General features: G+C 49.3%; 1 protein-coding gene across 1 annotated transcript in view; it reads right to left on the reverse strand.

The window, feature by feature from the left end:
* Positions 1-23,190, reverse strand: part of DSCAM (DS cell adhesion molecule) — a 524,904-nt gene that overhangs the window by 71,107 nt on the left and 430,607 nt on the right. The window contains exons 17-20 of the mRNA XM_054578507.1: positions 15,622-15,862; positions 13,911-14,057; positions 7,706-7,861; positions 1,354-1,487 (exon numbers count right to left, since the gene is read on the reverse strand). Coding sequence (XP_054434482.1) covers positions 1,354-1,487; positions 7,706-7,861; positions 13,911-14,057; positions 15,622-15,862 — 678 coding nt within the window. The remainder of the gene's footprint in view (positions 1-1,353; positions 1,488-7,705; positions 7,862-13,910; positions 14,058-15,621; positions 15,863-23,190) is intronic.

Here is a 23,190-nt window from a genome sequence, read left to right on the forward strand (position 1 = left end):
GCTTCTCCATGGCCTTGCGTCTCTAGGCGGAGCAGGTGAGAATCAACAGCATGTTTGAAACCAAATAAGGAACCCCCCCAAAAGCTCTGGAACACACCTCTGACCATCTCACATTTAAATCTACTTCAACTCCAGACACGGCACTGCTGACATAGGAACAGAGGACATTCAACTTGGTATTTTCAGCAGACAGTTGGGCCTTGGTGAGCTGCCCACACACTCGCCCCCTGTGTCCCCCTGTTAGTTGTGGCCACTGTCTACAGTGCCACCAGGCCTTGGGGACCCCTACAGACTCTAGACTTGGGAAAACATGTCACTTTAATCAAAAGATCAATTAATAAATTAGTTTGGGAATGTTCTTCAGCCTTGAAAATGAAGGAAGTTCTGAAACATGCTACACCAAGGATGAATCTTGAACACATTATGTTGCAGGGATGTGAATGCACTTAATGCCACTGAACTGTGCACTGGAAATAGTAAAAATGGTAAATTTTATGTTACGATATTTATCAGAACAAAACCAAAATTAATTCACATATACCCCACAAATACTTATCGAATGGCTACACAAGTCAAATTCTATGCTGAGCACAGGGAGATGTAAAGATGGATCACGCATGGTACCTACCTCAAAATAAGTCACAGAAATTTCCATGAAAACATCATACATTTTGATGAACCATTTTTCTTTTCTTGTCTCTGAAATTCCCCTTTTGTATTTGGTCCAAGAAACACGTGAACTGTATAGGCGTTCTTCAGTGGTAATAATATTAATGATAATAAATATTGCACTTTGAAATATTCCGTACTCAAATTTTTAATTCCTTTATGAAGAGCTAAGTGGACTCTTGTCACTGTAGGGGTCCTAGTCCCTCTAGTACAATAGGGTTTGTGTGTGGCTTCTTCTTAGTGGAGGATGAGGCAGGGGAGGGTGTCGGGGGGGGGGGTGTGGGGGAAAACGGGGAGAGAGGAGGGAGGGGGAGAGAAGACAGGAAGTGTATTCCATGACAAGCCCAACAGCAAAATCAATAGGTGCTGTCCGCTGACTCTCAATTAAGGCACAATTAAGGCCTCCAGGTTTTGATTTTGATAAGCCAGCTGGCAGTTTTGTGGGAAGTCACCAAATAAACAATGATTCTAGACAATTGTATCCCTTATAATGATTCAGACATGTGTTTTCAAATGAGGTGTAAATGAGGATGCTACTTTGTGTGTGGAGACAAGAGGGGGAAAAATAAAGCTACAGGGAACACCCAAGTAGGCGAGAAACAAAGGGATGGAACTGTCCCCGGTGAGCCCTCGTGGCTTGTGGCCGAAGACGCGGGACAGGCCCCTGGCTATTTACCAACTTACTGTAGGGTAGGGGTGGGAGCAGAACACAGTGTACTTCCGGATGATGCCGTTCAGCTTGAGCGGGGGCAGCCAGGACACGAAGACCATGGAGGCAGAGGCCGCGGCTGCCTTGACGCCCGCGGGGGGACCTGGAACTGGACACAAGAGCCGCGAGTTTAGTTGTCACGGAGATGGAGCCTCCACCTGCCCTCGGGCCCCCTGCCGCCTGACATGACCCCCCAGCCAGCTGGGCCCCGACACGCTCCGCTCAGCTTTCCACGGGTCAGTGTTGTGGGCTGAATGGTGTCCCTTCAAAATCCTCATGGTGAGCCTCTAATGCCCAGGACCCCAGCACGGGGCCTCTTTTGGAGATTAGGTCTGTATAGGGATGACCAAGTGAAAATGTGGGCATTAGAGTGGGCCCTGGTCCAAAGTGACGGGTGTCCTTCTTAATAACAGGGAAAAATGGACGCAGACATGCGCAGAGAGGAGGTGATGTGCAGAGGGGAGGACGCAGGGAGAAGACGGCGGGGAGGGAGGCCTGGAGCCGGCTCTCCTTCCGGTGCCAGCGGAACCCGACCCTGCCCACACCCTGATTTGGGACTTCTGGCCACCAGAACCGTGAGACAATACATTTCTGTTGTTGACGCCGCCTGGTCTGCAACACTCCACTCAGTTACAGCAGCCTTAGGAACCAACAAAGATCATACTCTGAGCCCCGTGGAGCCCTGTCCTTGGTCATGGCCTCCAAGAGCCCATTTTTAGCAAGAGCCCTGTGAAATGCCATGGTGGACGGCAGTCTGCTGGGGGCGTGTTTTCTTGAGGCGCCCCCTGTCATTGGATTACGTTCTGGTAATGGCTTTTTTCCCACGAAGGTATAGGCAAGCTGGGGTGGTTTTCAGGAACCCATACCCTTTGTGGAGTGAATTTCTGACTCCAGAGCCAACTGGCTGTGGTAACGAAGGCAGCTGCAGGCAACCATCTCTTCTATGTCCCCGGCTGGGCTGGCCTTCCCTCTGCATTGCCGATCTGAGAGCTCACAGTCCAATTGCCAAGGGCATCTCCACTCGGCTTCACAGGCACCTTGGACCCACCACGCCCTGCGCTGGGCTCACCACCTTCTCTCCCGAGCCTGGCCCCCTCTCGTCCCCCACTGCGGGGAATGCCACTGCTGTGTCGTGTTTGCCAAAGCCAGGGCCCAGGCTTCTCTTCCCGCCTCTCCTCCGTCCCCATCAGCGGATGTGCAAGGTCCGCGTGCCCCTGAGCCCTCCTCGCTGACAGGCCGGGTCAGTGGTCGGGCTTCCCTTCTGGCTCAGTGTTGTTCCATCACATTGGGCCCCTTTTGAGGTCCCTGGGGGTGTCACGCTTCTCCCTCCCGCAGGACCTTGTTACATGATGGTTTGGCGTTTAGGATTCTTTCTGTCTGGCCTTGAAGGAGCCAAGTGCCAGGCTGGAGAGGGGTCACGTGGCAGGGACCGGAGGGCAGCCTCTGGGAGCTCAGGCGATGATGGCCGCCCCAAAGCCACAGTGAGCTTGGAAGAGGACCTGAGCCCAGATGAGGCCACAGCCCTGCCGACACCTTGGTTTCAGCCAGTGAGACCCTGCAGGGCAGGGACCCAGTTAACCCTAACGTGCACCCTGACCCACAAGAATGGGTATTATATTGTTTTAAGGAGCTGAGTTCGTGGTAATTTGTTATAGAACATAGAACATGAATCTATACAGTTAAGGCCTCTAATAATGGATTGCAACGTCCAACATCAAAGTTGGCATTCTGAAAATTATTGCCTTGGTTTGAAGAATGGCAGTCTATTAAGTACTGTATGGACACTTCATTCAGCTTCCTGTTTGTCATGATCATTTTTCTGGTCTTGGTGATTAAGCATAGGCAGTTGTGACTGTGTGCCTGTGCATGTATGGTGTGTGTTTGCGGCATGCGCAGTGTGCATGTGTCTGTGTCTCTCTGTGAGTGTGTTTATGGCGTCTCTGTATTTATGGTGTGTGTGTGAGTGTGGGTCTATATGTGTGGTGTGTGTATGTGTTTAGGGCATGTGTGTATGTATGTGTATTTTATGTGTTTAGAGTATGCGTGTATTGTGTGTGGTGTGTTATATGTGTTTAAGGGCATGTGTGTATTGTGTATATGTGTGTTGTGTCGTATGTGTTTAGGGCATGTGTGTATGTGTATATGTGTGGTGTGTTGTATGCATTTAGGGCATGTGTGTAGTGTGTATGAGTGGTGTGCTGTGTGCACATATGTGTGTGCAGATGTGAGCGACCACAGGATCCCCGCGAGCCTCAAATGCTATAGTGGCCTCTCTGAGCCGTAGGCTGATGCTATTGGAGGGACGTGTCCACTTTACAGTCACCGTAGGCAGGCAATGCATCCACGTCCCTTTGATTCCCATCTCCATGAGACCCGGAATTTCTGGCCCTCGCTCTTACTAGAGCAGTGGTTTCCCGACGTTCTTGAAAGCAGACAACTCTTTCAACTAGAGTATCCTGTGGGAAACCGCTATATAATTCCAGTGAAGCAGAGCGGGGAGCCCGGAGCCCGCCACCGGGCCCCTTGCTGACCCCGGAGCACCCCTGAGGCCCCGGATCCCGTGGACTTCAGAGGGACCCGGGCGGGCATCACTGTGGTGGAGGGGGCTCTGGAGTTCAGGGGAGAGGACCTGCTGGGACGCCGGGTGGGCTGTGCCGGCAGTGCACCTGCGATGGCCCGGAGCCCCACACAGCACGGCCACGCGCCCTAGGACTCTGCGCTCCTCAGCGGTGCTGACGGATCCATTAGAGGGCGCAGAGACATCCTGATGTCTGTTTGTTTTGCACTCACTCAGCTCTGCTTCCAGATGTCCCACCAAAGAGATTGTTAATCCCGGGGGACAGAGCACCGATCCCCTGGGACCCCTCCCACTGGCCTCTTCCCACGGACGGCCCTGCAGAGTCACGTGCAGCAGCGGCTCGCTCAGGAAACCTTGGAACATAAACGCGACCACCTCAGTTTACACACGTACAGCGTTCAGTCTGGAGGGAGAGGGTGAGGACGGGAGCTACCCTTTGCCACACGATGAAAGTAACACCTGCAAATGTAATAGACGGTTCGTGCTTCCTTTCCCCACAGCTTTGCTCAGATTACAGCCTTCGCAAATAAAATGGTCCGAGGATTACACGAATGCTTTAGAGTTCAGAATCAGTGGTCTTGTGTTCCAAACCAGAAAGCCAGATCAGCACTTATTCTTTTGTGTTCTTGTAGGAGCACATTCTTGTCATCTGGGCAGTCCTGGGAAGGGAGCCTGAAATTCGAGAAATTCTCATAGACGCTGAGAGTGTGTCCAGGGATTTGAGGCTGCGTTGATGGATCTGGGGCAGGCCACGTCTGTGGGCCCAAGGATACATCCAGGGACTGAGGAGTATGTCTATTGACCAAGAGTCCTTACAGAGGCTGAGAAACTGCTTAGAGTTCAGAACACTTGTCCTCTAACCAAATATTTCAATAGTAAATTATCTCCTGCAGAAGTAAAGTTTTTGTCTTATTTTTGACTCTATTTATTTTGTTCCATTTATTTATTTTTATACTCTTTTTTTTTGTATGGTTTACTAGCAAGTGATATATTTTTCCTTTTTAAGGTGATCCGTGACCTCACAATTTAAAACTCTAGGCCTCCTGATGCTTAGGGGTTAGAAACCCTAGTTTAAGTAATATATTGAGCACAGAGGATGAAACTGAGTGTTTGCTCTTAATATGCTCATACTTCTTCACTTGTGAGAACATCAATAAACTCTGAAATTTCAACCTGTGCCTAAAATAGTGCCTGATTGAGGAAGAACTTAATAAATGTTGGAAGTTATTATTTTACGGGAATTTTATCCACATTTTTATATAATTTAATTGAAGTTGGCAGTGTATTCCAAACTTCCAAACTGTAAGGCATCATAGCAGAATAAAAAACAGGATCCACATTCTCAATTTTATTATGCATTCCTTCTATGGTAATTAACTTTTGTCCCTTCTTTCCATCAGACACAAAAGTGCATTCGGTCCTAGAAACTGCCCAGTTGTCTATATCAGATTCAGGGTCTCGAAGGGTGGCTGGCACAATGTCTCCCCTTTTGTAAACTAGTGAATTTTTCATGTGAATCTGGGAGATCATTTCATTATTGCACTAGCTTTTCTGTCTTTCCACCCAATCTCTGCTCTGTTTCCTTTGCACAAATGCTGCTGATTTACCCCCCATAAACGCTGACACCCAGCCCTGCACCCCTCCTTGCCCCACACCCCTTCCCTCGGGCCGCTGGTGCACCCAAGGCAGGCCCCTCCACAATCAGCCACCTCTCCACACGCCATCAGCACTACCTGCGGAAGCAGAGAATTACTGGTTGACGAATTAGACTCTGGGTCCCAGGGTCAAGTTTTGAGGCAGAACTCTATGATTTCGAAAGATGGAGGATAAATTAAAAATTGATCCAAAATGACCAGTCAATAAGGAGCTGAGGAGAGCCTTCCCTTCTTATTAGATTTTGTACACTCTTCTGAAAAAAAATGCAGGTGTCAAAATTCATGTTGCCGATCACTTTGCTCTTTAAATAATAATTCCAGTGACATTCGTGTTATTGCTCAGCAATGCAAAAGAGTGATCCGCCCCTGCTCTGAAGGCGTTGAGATCAAATAATCAAATATCTAGTGTCAAGAACCATCCCACAATGTGTCAGATGAGGTGTTTGCACACATCACTTCACTTTTTATATCTTAATTCTGTCTGATCGTTATGGAAATCTTGTACGTGAAGACAGAGAAGGTGAGGCAAGGTGCCCGAAGCCCCACGGGCAGCATCTAGACAGGGCTCTTCATCTGTTACTTTTTAAAAATTAAATCACAGCCATCATCATTCAGGACATCGCTTTGTCGAACTCTCTTTAATGTATGACTTTCTCATGCATTGCGTTTTGACCAGAAATTTCTCTAAATAACCCAATTCCTTTAAGCAGAGTTGGCCGACACCTGCACATTCCTGGGAGAAATTGCTTCCATGTTCTCAAAGAAGAAAGCCCATGAGGCTTAATTTGTACGCAGGCCCTATGGCACGGGAAGGGCTAGAGAGCCTGGGAAAATATGAGTGAGGTGGATGGATGGGCTGCTCAGGGGAGCAGGGTCTGGTTTGCTGAGGTCAGAGCAGAGTGAGGCAGGAGGTGGAAGGCTGTGAGTGTCAGGGACGCGCTGTCAGGGGACAGAGACGCTGACAAGAAGAGCCTACTGAGGCCTCCGGGCATGAGTCCCTGGTTTTGCTGCCACAGGACAGACAGGGGCTGGAGCAATGGCATGTTTGACGTTCGATGTAGTGAACAGGTTCCACAGATATCAAACCTGCCAATATATGGCAGGTCCCGGGCGATGGGTGACAGCGCTCTTACCACCCCACCCACCCCCGTCCCCCAGCTTCCTGGGGAACAGAGTCCTGGAAAGAAGACAGACACATGCAGAGCCAAATCGGCCCGGAGCCCAGGTGTCCTGGTCTCACCTCAACACTTATCTCTGGCATAACTCTATGCTCTGCTTTGGAGGGTCCCACAAGGGGATCAATTTGACATCAGCTGCTCCTCCCTTTATTAAGGTGGAGACTGCTTTTCTCATTATTCCTATACTATTTATTAGACCTTGAACTCTTCTCCAAACCGGCTGGGATGAGGCCCCTCAGAGCTTCCCTTAAAATAACACAAAAAACTGTTCGTCATGTAGCTTTGGGAAATAGCCATTTAACCAAGTCCAGATTATGTGAAATGGCAAGAATTAATGGTCTGGCACAAAATGCACTGTGACTTAAAGTTTTACTAAGTCATCATGAATTCTTGTAAGAACTTAAACAATTAACATGAAGCTCTCAAATTAAGGGCTTATTCTCAAGTGATTCTAAAGCTGGCACACAATCACGTGACTCAGACCATTACATAATTTTCAAGAAGAAGGGCAGAAATAATTGGAGCTTACACTTAATGGCTGAAGAGTCACTACAATTATCCCAACAGCATACAAAACAGGTATGGCAACAGCTCTGGGATAAAAGGCATTCTTGCTTAAAATAATACTGGGCCCCCTAAAAAAAATTCTAGGGGAAGAGAAAAACAATGGATAACTCAAACCAAGGTGATAAGGAGGTGATGGTCTGAATCACAGCCGTGTATTTTGGAAGGGCAATGAAGAGGTTTGCATGGAGCGAAGTCAAGAATTAGGCTGGCGAACGAAGGCAGGCTTTGGGACCCAGGCTTCCCGACGATGGCTCCAGCTGGGAAGGCCGCCACCTGGCAGAAGCCCCTGGGTCCCCTGGCGTTTCAGGCAGGAACCGAGCTTTCCCCCCGACACCCGCCCATTTCTCACCATCCTCTTTGGTCCGGGTAAAGATCTGCTCGCTTCGGACGCCGTCTCCGGCGCGGGTAAATGCCAGCACCTGGATGCTGTAGTTGGTGTATTTTTCCAGCCCGTCCAGCTCCAGGGAAGGCTGTGTGGTGGTGACGTTTTTAATCTCGCCCAGCTCTGGAGGACAAGAAAACATGGCCTGGTTATCGTGGCTGTGGGCACACACCTTCCCCGGTGCTGTCCTTGATGGCCAGCACCAGGCCAAGTGCCTCCATGTGTCACACACCCCAAAATTACTCAAAGGAACAGTGCACATCCTTTCCATTTGGAAAAGCTCAGTCGTACCAAACTGCCATGGAACCCTGGGTGCCACATCAGGATGAAATCAGAGCAAGTCACTCCAAGTTCAGTGTGACAAACCCAACGTCGGCACCACGGTGGCCTCTCATAAAGTCCTCCGGCCGCAGCTGATCACACACGTCCCTCGCGCCGCAACCCCAGGAAGCTTAGGACCGCATATCGCTCACTCCGTAGACACATCTCTGCCTGCTCATTTAGAAGCTTCCGTGTAATAACTACGTGGGGGGACAGGTGGCCGCTGGACTGATGTGCTGATCGTTTCGTAAGGTGTGTAAGTGTCTAACCACTGTGTTGTACACCTGGAACTAATACGATACTGTATGTCAATTGTCATTAAAAATAAATTAAAAAAACTGCATATATTTAATGTGTACGTTTTAATGAGTCGGACACAAGCATACACTTTGGATACCATCAGGATAATCAAGATAGTAAACATAGCATCACCATAAAAGATAAAAAAGACTCTGCAAGTCGAGCTTCATTTTTTGTTTTTGTTTTTAAAACCTACTGTCCCTCATCGCGTATGTGCCATTAAAGGACCTCGGTTGGTCTCCAATCTCTGAGTTGAGGTGGATAAGCAACTCCCTTTACCAGGAGCGAACCTGCTCAGCGCCCTCACTGAGGTGACATGCTGCTGTGTCAGAAACGTGGCGTTTGCTAAAAATGCTTCATTCTCTGGAGGGGGATCAGCTAATAATATTCAAAGGTGGAACATTATGCTCTCTCCTCTCAGGCACATTACACGCGGCACTTTGAGAAAACTTACAATGAAGTGTTCATACCTCCACGAGTGTTCAGATTTTGAAACGAGCCACCTACGGAGGAGCCAGAGCAGGGGAGAGAGGCCTGAGGGACGGCTCACCCCTAGGGCAAGCAGCCGTTCGTGGGGGGTTGGGGACCGCCCGCATCCCTGCGTGGCCGGTTACCATGAGACCAGTGCGGGAGGTGGCGGTCCGGAGGGACTCCCCCTTGGTGGCTGGCTGTAATGAAGGCTGACTTGGCACGTGCTGAGAAAGCGAGAAGGCTGCCTGTTGTTTCTCCTGCTCTTTCTTGCCTTAGTAAGGATAACTGATGTGCTGCGCATCCTTACATAGGTGCTGGCACTGTTCTGGGCAAAAACTTAACTCATTTAACCGTTAAGAGAATTCTATTATTTCTACATTTTACAGGAGAGGAAACAGACAGAGGATCGATACCTTGGTCAAGGTCACAGAGCCTAGCACAGCGGCCAAGCACATGGGCTGTGGAACCACAGTGCGTAGCCAAAGGCACAGTCCACAGTCTCAGCCACTCGGCCATTGTCACCCCATGAAACTGTCACAGTGGCCGGATTAAATGGGCTTTTGGCCCCCTGGTTTTCTCCCTCTGACCTTTGTCTTTCTTTTCTCCATCCTTCTAGAGTATTGCACAGAAGTTCAGACATAAACGACCACCTATTTGCACTTATGGTGACCGTGGAGTCTCTTTTTTAATTTTTGTTTTTGGTTGTCACTGAAAAGATCAGCGTTGAAGTGTGCACAGGGGAAACGGCGAATTTAAAATAATGCAGGGGGTCGCTGAGGCTTGTCATCCACATGCCGGGGCCCTTGTGTGTGGCGAGGGCTGAAAGAGGAGTGGAGAAATGGGGCCCAGAGAGATGGGAGGGGGGTGCAGACACAGCCTGGGACTTGACATGGGCTAGAGGCCTGTTAGTACTGTGAGCAGGACGTAGACGAGTTCCGGGGGCAGGGTGCTTTGCTGGGGGGAGAAGGCAGGGCAAGGAAGGCAGCCCCCGCAAAGACATCTCTAGCCCAGTAGCCCAGTGTTCTGGGGAGGCCAGAGGGATGCAGGTTTTTAGGGGTCACAATTTGAAAGCTTCCACAGATGCTTATGAAAATGAGAAAACTATCCGCTCACGTGTGTGTCACTGTGTGTTCAAAAAGCCAACAACTTGCAGACCGAGGAGGGCTGGAAATGCTCCCCTCCAAAGGTAGGGTCCATCCTGGGTGATCATCAGATCTCTTCCTGCTATATTATTCATTTGTAATTTCCATTTTCCTGAACATGTTTGATACATGCCAATAGGATTAGCGTAAAACCCCCAAATGTTAGTGAAAAAAAGGGTGAGTATAGGTACCATAAGATCTTTTCAGATTTAGAAACTTCTACATTATGGCAAAGATCACATATACACGTGCACAGACACACACCTGCACACACATGCACACCGCATGCCTTCACACAGGGCACACACACAAACACACATACCAGCACAGACATGCATGCACACAGGCATGCATGCTGGCACACATGTGTCACACATGTATGACACACCTGCCCACAAAACATGCACACACACACGCCCACACACCCCACACACATGCATGATGCAAATATACACCTGCAGATACCCGCACGTGCACAGACACAGAGGCCTGTGTATACAGTGAACATGCACAGCACACGACACACAATGCATGATACATACACGCACAGATGCACGTGCATGCACACACATGCTTGCACACACAAACATGCACACACTGCACATGCATGCACACGTGCACAATGCATGCCTGTGCAGATACACACACTTATGCACACACACACACTCAGGGCAAACGCATCTAAGGGGACAGAGGGGTGGCACAGGGCTGTGCCAGGAGCTTGTTATGAGACCTGGACTAATTCATCGGCCTCTGGAGGCCTCTGTGTTTCTTCTCTTGTTTGCTTTTTCTTGAAAAGAGGCCCGGGGGTCTCCGCCTCACAGAGCAGGGGGCCCTGTGCCTGGACAGGACAGTGAGGAGAGGAGAGCAGTAAGGGGAGAAGGCAAATGGGTGCCCGGCCTTTCTAAAGAGCAGCTGTTGAACCAAAGAGTCACATCTGCTTGTGAACTACTACGCTAATTAGAATTAATATTTGGATGTTCACTCATCTTGGGGTTCATATTGTTTTGATGAACTCATTTGTCATGAACCAGGAATATGACTGCAGTCAAAACTCCCATCCCAAATTATCTCCAAAGACTTCTAAATCCACACGGCAGCCCGAACCAGCTGTGCGCACAACGCCCCTCCCGGCCTATTGGCCGGTACTCCCACGGCGGGCCCTCCACAACCGCAGGCGCGGGGGAGTAGGGAGGGCCACGGGCGAGGCCCACGCGGAGCGGCGCGCCGCCTCTACCACTGCGTGAGCCCTGGCGCTTTCTGCACGGCTCAAACACTGCCTCCTACCACCTACCCCTCGCAGCCCCGATAGGGTTTAAAAAAAAATAGGAAGTACAAAAAAGTGTACTCAGTTGGGCCCAGTGAAATAATATAAAATGAATATGTAAAATAAATGCAGACAGAAGACTACTCCTTTTACAAAGAGCTTTTAAAAATATTATCTGTTAGAACAAAACCGTTTTATGGATTGGTTTATATCCTCCCTCATCTCAAAGTGTTTTAAGGCAGAAAACAAAGTAGGAGTGGAAATGACCGTTCAGGCGCCGCCCACCCCTGGAGCAAACGCCCGGCTGGCGTCTAAAGGTTGCTTCGTACCAGCGTCCACCGTTCTGTCTTGAAGGAAGGCCAAAGGGATGAGAAGCAGCTTAGACTCAGAGGGCAGGGGTAACTTTTCAAGGCGTGCAATTTTCCTGGCCATCTCAGGCGAACTGCTTCTGTCAGGTCTAAAAAATTATTTAACTTTCTGATGATGATAAGATACTCAGAAATTTCACTGATGTATTGTATATTTAATCTATGCTATCAAAGGTCTATTAACCAATATTATTTCTATCAGATCACATTAACAATAACAAATTGCTTTCTTATACCTATTTTTGAAAATATTTGGGTCAATTGCTAGTCACAGTGGTAGTAACAACCTTTGCCTCTCCCGGCCCGTATGAGTGTGTGCGAGCGTGCGGATGTACGTGCGAGAGTGAGTGTGTGTGACTGAGAGTATATCTCGTTGTGAGGGTAGTATGTTTAAGTGTGTGCGAGTCTGTGAGTGGGAGTCAGTGTGCGTGTGTGCCTATGTGTGTATGTGTGAATGCAAAAGCATGTGTGTGCTTGTGGGCGTGTGTACATGAGAGCTTAGGCGTGTGTGAGGATTAGCAAGTGTGTGTATGGTGTATGAGTGTATACGTGAGTGGGAGTGTGTGTTTGTGAGAGTGTGTTTTAGTGTGTGTGAGTGAAAGTGTGAATGTGTGTGAGTTGTGCATGTGAAAGTGGAAGTTTGTGTGTGAGTGTGAGTGTGGGTGAGTGCATGTGAGTAGATTAATGTGCATGTGTGTGCAGCATGTCCTCAAGGATCATGGGCACCATTCTGTACACACTCACTACGTGCCGTGCGTCTGTGGAAGCTTCAGGCCCACAGCCTGGGGAGCCTGTGCGGAAGCACCCAGGGATTCCACGGGATTGCCTGCTACTTCACACGCCTCGTGTCTCAGAGGCGACAGGTGGGGCCTGGCTGCTCCTAAGCAGGCTTCCCTCTGAGGAAAGGAGCGTGGAGGACTTCTACACAGACATTGAGAACATCACATCGATCTTAGTACGGTGAGAAAAAGAGTCTTTGGGAACGCGCTGCATCTCCCAGCATTATTCATCTAAGTTCATGCGTTTGAATGTCTAAGTTGTGAAAGCTTTAAGAGTGTAGAGCTGAGTGAACCATGTAAACGTCCCCCTCCATCGCAGAACCAAGATGCTAACGGGCCGTATTAGCAAATACGAGTGATATGTGAACATGTGAAAGAAGAGTCACCACTGGATTCTGGAAAGACTTCTGATAAGAATAAGAATGGAATAATTTTAGTGTTAACATTGTCTTTAGGTGAATGTTAAAGGGTTCGATTTTATCTTGTTCAAGTTGAGGTGTAGAGACCAGAACGCATATATGCAATGATATCTTACTGTATTATGTCAATAACATAGATACTTTGGCAAATTTTTGTTGTTTTACACTTTACATCTACAGGATTTTCAGCGGCTATTTTTGGCAGGAGAGAGAGATGTTGTGAAAGAATCATCTGTTTAAAGGTGTCCCCCTGGGGGCTGCCTGTGCCCTGCTGGGCTTGTGGCCCTGCATTCAGGAGGCCCTCCGTCGCGCACGAGTCTAGAACGTCCACCCGGCAGATGCTGCAGCCTGCAGTCAGCAGGAGTCCAGCGCGGACAGATGCTCTGGGAACCTGTCTGCTGCAGGGTGGAGCGGCTGACTGTCCACAGGACATTTTCAGGGCCCCGTGCTGTGCAGAGTGCTACGCTGGACAGCGAGAGGAGGCGGGTCTGGTCCTCAGCCCAGAGAGGCGCGTCTGGTTACAGACATAAATGGCTAAGGCGTGGACACTGCTCCTTATGCAGCACATTATGGTAATGTTGCTAATGTGTCTTCTTTCCTCTCTTCCAGCATTGATAGCAGAGATCCCTGCAGCCCCCAAGGCCACTGACCTTCTTGGCAGAGCACACCCGGGGGCCCCGAGCAGGAGTGGGGCATATCTGGGGGCTCCGGCTGCGTGTGCTCACACTCAGAGGTGACTGTGTGCAAGGAGGCCACACCCACTCAGAGGGGCTGAAACCCCCAGGCCAGAGGGCAGGCAGGACCCAGGGGCAGTGGAGCAGGAGGATGTATAATTAGGAAAACACACCCATGCCTAGATTTTGCAAGCGCCACCCCCTCCTACACCTCCAACTGCTTGTTGGAAGGAGGTGATGCCTTAAACAGCTGCATACACCTGTTAAAATGCTGGATGAGAGATAAGCATTAAATGACGTGGGGAAAAGGGGAAACTATTCATTGATAAAGAAATGCCCGCCATGTCCTGAGCCCATATTAGGATGAGGGTCTGCAAATTCCATCACGTATCCTTTGGGGCAAACTCAAAGCCCTAGTTTAATCCTCTTACCTCCGTCCATGAGGTTGGCCCAGTAAATGACTCTGAACCCCTGGAGAATTCCATTCAGCGCTTCCTTGGAAAGTGTGGACCAGGATATTGATATGCTTTCTGGTGATGTTGCTATGGCTTGGACATTTTCAGGGGGGTAACTGGGCACTGAAATTAAATAATTAGAATCTGTAATAACGGTGGGTGGTTTTAGTAGTAGAACAATACTGAATGAGCAACATTAGTTTAATATTTCAGCGTGCAAGCAAAAGAAAAAAAATTGCACTCAATTCCCAAAATTAAGGAAAGATGAGTACCATGGCCCTTACACAGAGATTATGGTAACTCAGTAAAATATCACGCGTTCATGCACATGTCCTGATAGACCTCCCTAGTCTCTCTTTCCAGATGAACCCCTTTGCTCCTAAGGAGGCTGCCCCAGGCTTGAGGAGTGGAGAACGCTTCTGATCATACTACGTGAGTGAAGACCAGCGCTTGTCTGGTTTACTTTACCATAACTCTTGTAAATTGCTGCTTTAAGTTGCATTTACTTTGTGCAATACATTCCCTCCATTTGGTAATATCTGGCATGTGAATTGGAAGCCTAGCTATTGAAAAGTATTAAAAAGCAGACATGTAACCATAGCTTGTTCACACCTCCCCCCGCTCTCCCCAGTCCCCGCTCCCTTTCAATATAAAACATTCTGTCAGAGGAAAGAGAGGAAATGGACTAACATACAGGTTAGGAAAATATTGGAGGTATTTTATATGGAATTTGTACAAATCTTAAACGCTGCAACTAGGTGAAGGGACAGAATATTGACTGAAACACATGAAAAGTGAGCATTGAAGGGCAAACCGAGGGGCATATATATTTAATCACTAGGGCAGAGATTGTGAAGGTATAAAGTGAACCTCAGTCTTCAAGTTTCTAGTTATTTCAGACTTCTCTTTCAGTAAAAATTTTCAAAAATCCTAGATGTAAGTCATCTGCTTCCTCAAACCTATGGTCAAGTGGGTAATTGCACAAGAGATACTTTACAGTACAAGCTTTTTGCCTCAGTATCTACTATGGATTGCTGAAACTAACTCCATATCCTATCTCTGCACCTGAAACACTGCCTTTGGACCCCAGGATTCTCTCTGTCTTATCAAGCACTACCATAAACTGGAGTCTTTGCGGTATCTTCGCTACGTTGTTAACAGCGATAATTAATTCTTATGGTCACTAGGTGGCGCTCCAGCACCGTGAGATTTTCTCCAGGAAGTCCACTCCCTGTTCTCTGGTCTCAGATGCTTGAAAATAGAAAGCCATCATAAAAAAGGAAAAAAAAAAAAAAAAAAAAAAAAATCCTCCTTAACAATGATTTGGAAGAAATTCTTAGAAAATCGGATTTCTGCGTTCTGGTCAGACCTCTGCAGTCAGAGAGAGAGGGTAGGTTCACTAGGGAAAAGCCCAATTCTTGTTTTGAAATGAATGAGAAAGTTGCTGGAAAGGAAATGGATTTTGGCTTTTCAGTCAAGATGTGTCAGGGGCAGGAGCCAATCGATGCAGCCCTAGCGTGAATAAGGGCAAGCTTTCCCACCGGAGACCCGTCCCCACAGGCCCAGCGACCTGCCTCTGGCCCTGCAACGCCAGCAGGGGCCGGGCTGCGTGTGGGGGCCCCAGCGCCCCGACCCGAGGCAGCCCTGGAGGAAGGAACGCCGCACGCACCCGTCCGGGGGAACCTACCGTCCTCGAGGGTGGTGGTGATGATTTCCTGAGAAGAAGGTCCCGTCCCGGCCCGGTTGCACGCCTGCACCACCAGGCCGTACTGGGTGAACTTGTTGAGGTTGTCCAGGGTGTAAATCTCGCTGTCCCCAGTGGTGTCAATACTGATGATGTTGAACTGGAAGTTGCCTCCGGTGCTGTACTCGCGGTAACCTATCTGGTAGCCTCGGATAATCCCATTCTGCAAATGTTTCTTGGGAGCCTGAACAGGAGAGAAAAGGTTACACTCAAGAATACTCGACAGGAGGGAAACCAGCACCCACCCATTCGCTAGGGGACCAGAAATAAAACCCAATAACCACAGGAATAGCAAAAGGGAGGAATAACGGCAATGGCGTTATTCAAAGCCACTGCATGGAGCGCTTGCTCCTGGGCAGGTGCTCTTCCGTTTCCTGGACGAAGACAGCAGCTCTCGCCACGACCCTGCGACATAGTGCTGCCCCGCCCCCCCACGCTCCCCCTGTGACACAGGAGGTCCCACAAACATGGGGGACAGAGGGGGCTCTGGCGCTGGGTCCTGTGCTCTCTGCCCCCTGTCAGGAGGCCATGGCCGACTTCTCCGGTTGGTGGGGACGTGTTGTGAGAAGTGGGTTGTGTTTGTGGCGTCTCAGCGTCCACCAGCCATCACTCGGTCACCTGGCACAGTACACGGAGCCGGCATTTCGGCCAGATGGTTCTCAGCACCAGGGGAAAGAACTGATTTTTTTTTTTTAAAGGTCCCTGCCCCCTTGGAGCTTATACTCTGAGGGAATATTCCAGAATAAAAGTGCTTCCAGGTTGAGAGCTGGATGTGGAGAGGAGTCCACTGTTGATAGGAAGACTGCACTCTTTCATGAAGGCGTAAGTCACCCTGGAATCACTTTCTGGTGACTTAAACTGGGCAGGGAGAGGCTAGGCTTTGCTTTTTTTTTTTGCTAATGACAAAGGGTCTGCTGAATCAATGACAGAACAGTGCTGGCTGACTTGTTGGCCTTTTAAGAGAAACCAGACTCTTCAAATTTTCTGTAAGAACTACACCAAAGAGATGTTGTAAAGTAATGAAGTTTTACAGACTTTTAGGCAGTCAATAGCTATGTGTGTGTGCTTAAGTGTGCATGTGTGTATCTGTGTTACGTCTGTATGTGCTTATGTGTGAGTATGCATGCATGTGTGTGTGTATGTGAGTGCATGTGTGTCTGTATATGTATATTTCAGTTCAAACTGTGGATTTAGATCTCTCGGGGCTCTGAAATGCTTTCTTTGCCGGGAAGATGTTTAACAATTCGGCTGGAGAGAAGAAATAAACACTCAGGGAGCAATCGCGGAATCTGAAGTGTCCAGGTGTGTGCTGCCGGGCGGTGAGGGCTAGCAGGCTTCCAGGAGCCGAGAAATGAGAGTGGTTGGAGCAGGCCGAGAGGCAGACCCCAGCTGGGCATGGAATAGTGGCCCGCAGCTGTGGAAAGGGAGGGAGGGTGTGTGGGTGGGGCCTTCAGAAAGGGGCGGGGCTAGAGGGAGGGGCACGTGCCCTCGGCCAAGCAGCTGGCAGGCACCCAGGGGAGCTGCCTGGGAGGGCTAGTCTCAGCCACCTGCAAAATGTGAACGGCGGAGTCCACAGTGAGGAGGCAGAGGAAGGTCGCGAGCAGATAGCAGCGTTAATAAATTCAGCAAATACCTATGGGTTGGCCTGATACGCCCACCTCCCAGTGGAGTAGGCGTCTCCAGTTGTCTTTGGGTGTGAGCGTGAGCTACATGAGACAGAAGTGTAAAATCACATTTCTCTTTAGAGGAAGTTTTCTTGTTTACGGTTTTCTTGGATTCCGGTTGCTTTTCTCAACTGGTGTCATTTCCTGCATTAACACGGCGCTAACTGCTGTCAATGAAACAGCCCGTGACCTGCCCCACACTCAGAGCTCACGCCTTTGTTACCATAAGCCACTGCATCTGCGACCCCGATTCCACACGATTAACTCTAACTTTTCACTCTGATTTGACATCGGATATAAGGATTTTAGGTTTTGAGAATTTGGTTACCTGGAACTTGCTTTACCTAAACCACTGAATTGCATTTGTATCGTTTAATTAATACAATTAATTTTCCTTCAAAAGTCATCTGAAAGTGAAATTTAAAACAAAAATACTTCCGTTTCACATAGTTTTTAAATATTAAATTCAGTGATCCCAATATAAAGGCTATGTTTTCAAAATTTTAGGTTTATACCCATTAAGTATTCTTATTTTTCAACAGGCTCCCTATGAGGCTTTTAGCCCCCCTAAGACACCAAGTCAAGGTCTCTGCATGGGGTCTGCAGAGTCCTGGCCAGGGAGGAAGCCCCAGGGGAGAGAATGGAAACACCCACCAGGCAGTGTTTGCATCCAGCAACCAGTGTGGCAAGGCCTCCAGCAAGGAAAGGGACTTGCTGGATGACAGTTAGCGTCGGGCTTGTGGGGATTAACCTCGCCTGTGATCTATTTGCACAGGTAGGTGGAGAAATCTCCTTCCCCACCCCCTCCATGGGTAAAAATAAACATTCTAACTAGCTAAGCGGGATGGGCAACACCGGGGGTTTTGTTCTCTTTGGTTTCAATATTGTGTTAAAAATACATAAAACACTCCTTACATTTTCCTTAGAACTAAATTTTAATCCTGCTAGTTCTGGAAGGAGATAAAGGTTATTTTTGCTTGCTAGATTCTTTTGAGCCAGTAATTTGGACCATGTCATCCATTTTGTCTTTTCTTCCTAAAAAAAAATGAGAATTCCAGAGAGTTTGTTTGCGTGATCAACAAACAGGTGGGTCATGTGTCTTCAGTAGGGATCATTTGTGACAGACCCACAGATTTATAGCAAATCTCACCTTCTAGCCAGTCCTCTTACTACACATGAAAGGAAGACGTTGGAAAGTACGTGAATGGGAAAAAAATAGACCTAAACCCTTCACACGACAGTCAAGAATCCAACAATCTGACTCCCTTTCTCCACAGGAATAGAGGGTTTTCCCAGGCAGCGGGGATAGCCGAGGACTGCGTGCACCTTCTCTCAAACCCACACTTCTGAGACCTCACCTGCTCGCTGCTATGTTCCTCAGGCAAGGATTGCGGCTTTCCATGCGGAATTTCCCCCTTCCTTTCATGTACCTTTGGGCCCAGTAATGATCCCGACTTTTATGTGCCTCTGCTATCTGTCCTCTGCGGCCTTCTCGCTCCCCTCTGCAGCCTCCTATTTTTCCCCCTGTAGTCTCTCCAAATAGCCTCTTTCATCCTTCCTGGCGCCCTTTCGCCAGTCTCCAAATCCCTCCCAACCCCCACTTCCTTTGAGAAAAGGTCTCCTTTGATCTCCATGACAACAGTAGCACCTGTATTTTACCCGTCCGTCCAAACCAGCCTGCAAGCCGCCCGTGGCAGAGCCTTCGCGCTGCAGAGCGATGGTGAAGGCAGGAGTGTGCGAAGGCGCCCAGCCCTGTCACGGATGTGAGTGATTAGAACGGGCGTCTCTTCTCTGGAAAGCCGCCAGCCAGGGCCTGTTTCCTGCACGCTCCCTGCTCCCCTCCCCCTTCCCACTGCAGGCGACTGGGCTTTGCTCAAAGCCAAGATGCACCTGCCCACTGAGAGCTACAAGCCTCCACTGCGGAGCCTGGCATTCCAAGAGCACAGCATCACTCCTGCGTGTTGAGTAGTTCAGTTGAAAAATGCATGGCGAATTCCTTTTAGATTCCTCCAAACTCACGTAAAATGTAACCTGTCCCATTTCCCTTTGATTATGGGTGGGGGCCTGCCCTTGCATCTTTGTGTACTTCTTCCGGGCTCTGTCTTCCCTGCTCTTCAACATGAACAGCAGGAACGGAGCCCGTTCTGCACAGGGCACGGTGTGTAGGGGCGCCCCATGGGGCTCTGTGAGTCAAGTACAGGCGGTGCTTGCAGAGCTGAAGATTTGTGCATCATATTAGGAAAGGGATACGGGAAAGATGCCCTTTTCAAACAGAGCAGAGGCATCCCAGAGAAGGGGACATGTGCTCTGAGCCTGAAGGGAGACCTGCCATTGCTGAAGACAGAGCGACAAAAGCAATCAGCATCATGGCCATGCCCAGGAACCAGAGACGACCCAGACGTCGGGAGAGAAGCTCAGGATGACCTGGCAGGGAGGGGCTGCGGGACTTGTGGGGGGCAAGCTGGGGTGGCAGGCTCTGAAACCAGTGGGATCCCACCCTGACCTTCAGAGTCAGAAATGCAGGCTGGGCCAGGGGGCAGGCGACCTGTGTTTTAACAAGCCCTCCCGGGCATTCCCGCGCGTGCTGGAGTCTGGGCACCTCCCTCGTCACTGGGGAGTCATTAACAGGGTTAGAATCGGCCTCATTTGGGGTGGGCAATTTAGTTAAAAAGCAATGACTCTGCAGTCCCTGATTTTTCAGGTCACCAATAACCCAATTTCCTGGTCTCCCTCTGCAGAAACAAAGAGAATGCATGCAAACAGGAGCAGAGCCCTTCCCCGACCTGCAAAGGGACTCTTTGGCACACAGGGCTTGTTTCAGCAGGGACAGGTGCCTTGCTGGATAGAGCAGGGCTGCGGCCCTGCCGCGGACTCCCGGCGCGGCCTCGCTGGTGGGAGGGACCGCAGCTTTTGACGGAGCGATGTCAGAGAAAGCAGGCAGCTTGCATCATGGCTTCAGGGTGGGTTTTCACTTCCATCTCCTCTTAGAATTGCATTACAGTGACCCAGGGACATCCAACGTTGGCCCGAGGGCCACATGCTACCCAGGATGGCTGAGTAGTAGATTTACTTAAAACTCTATGAGTTTTCTTCTTTTCTTTCTTTTTTCTTTTTTTGTGATTACATGTCACAATGTATTTACTATGTGGCCCAAGACAACTCTTCTTCCAGTGTGGCGCAGAGACTCCAAAAGGTGGGCCACTCCTGCTTACACTGCATCCCGTGTTCATATCATAGGCCTTATACAGGGTATGTATGGCCACGTGGCCCCCTTCCCGAGTGTTGTTGTCCATTGAGGGCTGGAAAGGGAGAAGGGAGTGACATGTGAAATAAAAGGTGAACATGTGATCTGACAACGAGATGTGCTCAGTGCATCAGAGCTGCCTGATTCAGGTTTGAGGAATAATGATGAATGACTGAAGATTTGAAGTGCGCACTGTCTGCAGAGGCCAAGAACTTGGACTTGTAGCAAATAGTCAATAAATGCAAGTCAGACTTGGAAGCTGAGGCGAAGGTGGCAGCCAGGGGTGCGTGTGGGCTTGGAACACAGGTGTAGTATTTTCAAAACAGGGTCTTAGAAGGTTACGGGATGCAATTGAGGTTCAGTATTGAAAAACAGGACTCCATTTATTCCGTTTCTAAACTGTAGGGTGGCTCCCATTTCATTCATTCGTTCATCCGTTCATTCATCCAATCGACAAACATTTGTTGAATAGCTTCGCTTGCTGGGTCCCTCCTTTCTGTGAACTTTGCTGTCGTGTGCCCGTCACACTGTCCAGCAGCCACAGAAGGCCTTTCTCACCAGCCATAAAGGCTTATCCAGTGAGTGGCATCTGCCAATGGCCTCGCAGAGGAATCGGGGCACATTGCGGACCAGGCTTTGTTTTCTATGGAGCCGCGCTGAGAGCTGGACTCTGGGAAGAGGCCCCGCTGAACCCCAGGCCCTCCAGGGGTGCCGACTCCTTTTGTAGGTTCTGTTGCCAACTCAGGTAGCTCGCGAGGAGAAGGGGTGGCTGCTGCAGCTTAGAGAAGCTAGAAAGAACTTCTGAGTCAGCCGAAGTGTCCCAGAGGCTGGGAAGGAAGTGAGTCAGAGATGGCGCAGGATGAGGGGAGGTGCCCTGAGTTCAGAGCAGGAAAGAAAGGTGGAGGGAGGGGTCAGCAGGAGAAGTTTCTTAGGGCCAATGAAAGGTGTAGCGAGGGCCCAGCTAGGAGAGAATCCACCAGGAGACTGTGAGGTTTGGGGAGACAGGCCCAGCCTGCACGCCTAAGACTGTAAGCAGAGGATATTTCAAGAGAAAAGGGTTTTGGATTAGATGTCCAGACGGAGTGTGTACTAGTCCTGGAGCCTAAGGATGGGGCCCCAACTAGTTAGTGGTAGGTGAGTGGTCACAGGGCTTGGCCTCTCCCATGCAGGTTGGCGGGGGGTGGTGTCCAACCTAGAGGGGCTTCCTGTAGGTCAAGGGAACTCTTGGGGGTGGCGGCATGGCCAAGGAGGAAGGGAATAACTCAGCAAAGGGCCACAGAGATTTGGTGGGGAGACTGTTGACTCAGATCTGCTGAGCACGTGCAAAAGGCAGGGTGTTCAAAGGCGGGGAGGCTTTGTAAATGAATAACATGCCTCAACCTTGTGCCACATTGCTGCTTCATGGTCTTTGTCACTTTTGCTAAGTAGGGTCTGCCCGGGAGACCCGAAGAAGACATGAGGCACAGAAGGACCACTGAATGAACCAGAAGTGTCAGCGTCACACCTGGAGAGAGCTCCCCAGTGCTTTACACCTCTGCCTAATGGACAGGAAGCTACTTGTGACGTATTTCAGTGACACGTGGCTGCTCCCCGGTATCACCTCAGTTTAATAAAGCACGGTTGACACATTATGGTCCCAGAGCCAAGTCTGTTTGGCCACCTGTTTTAGTGTGGCTCTTAGCTAAGAAGGTCTATGTTTTTTATATTTCCAAATGGTTGCAAAAAATAAAAAGAGAGAGAATATTTTGCTCTATGTGAAAATCAGATGAGCTTCAAATGTCGGCGTGGCCATGTGATGACTTAACTGGGGCCTGGCCGTGCTCACTCGCCGGTGTAGGAGCTCTGTCTGCTTTTCTGCTATCATGGCTGAGCTGATTAGTAAAGACACAGACCTATGACCCACAAAGCTGAAAGAATCTACTCTCTGGCCCTTGGCAGAAACTGTATGCCAATCCCTTAGGACACAGTGTTTTGGCCCAAAGACACATGAGGGGTAGAACTCAGTGGGTAGGCAGAGGTGGAGGTGCAAGAAAGGCCAGAGTTTGGGCTGAGTGTTTAATAGAATTGGGTACCCTCTTCACTGGGACGGACAAGTCCTAACTTAGGTTCTAGCAGGAGAAAAAGTAAGGCTTTTATCAACAGTGGACATTTGGCCATGGACTTGATATCTGTCTGTCATTTAAAGCTTAGTGATGATGTAAGCATCAGATGGCGTTGCTCCAGTGCAGCTATTTACCTCTGTCTCTTATCTGTACGTGGGTAATGAAAGGCATTGGCCTCATCAACATGCACGAATGGTAAGGGGAGAGAAGAACATTGGACAAGTGTCTAGGAGACTACTCTGCCCATCGGGAACATGCTAGAAGCATTTGGACAAGGGAGCGTTCAAAGTAGGGGATGCCTCTCACACGTGCCCAAATCGGATGGAGCCACAGAGTCTGGACAGAGTCTGACATGTTCCCCAAATCACACTTTCCTTCTTGGGGAACTCTCACTTCTAAAAGTCAATAAGAATATGCCTCCTGAATTCTTCTGTTCTTTGCATAAAAACAGGACTTATTTCCAACTTTAGATTGTGACTGGCAGGGAAAACGAGAATGATGA

The sequence above is a fragment of the Pteronotus mesoamericanus genome, unplaced genomic scaffold (genome assembly GCF_021234165.1).
Source record: "Pteronotus mesoamericanus isolate MK-2021 breed Mesoamerican mustached bat unplaced genomic scaffold, CSHL_Meso_final contig_116, whole genome shotgun sequence".
Lineage (NCBI taxonomy): Eukaryota > Metazoa > Chordata > Mammalia > Chiroptera > Mormoopidae > Pteronotus > Pteronotus mesoamericanus.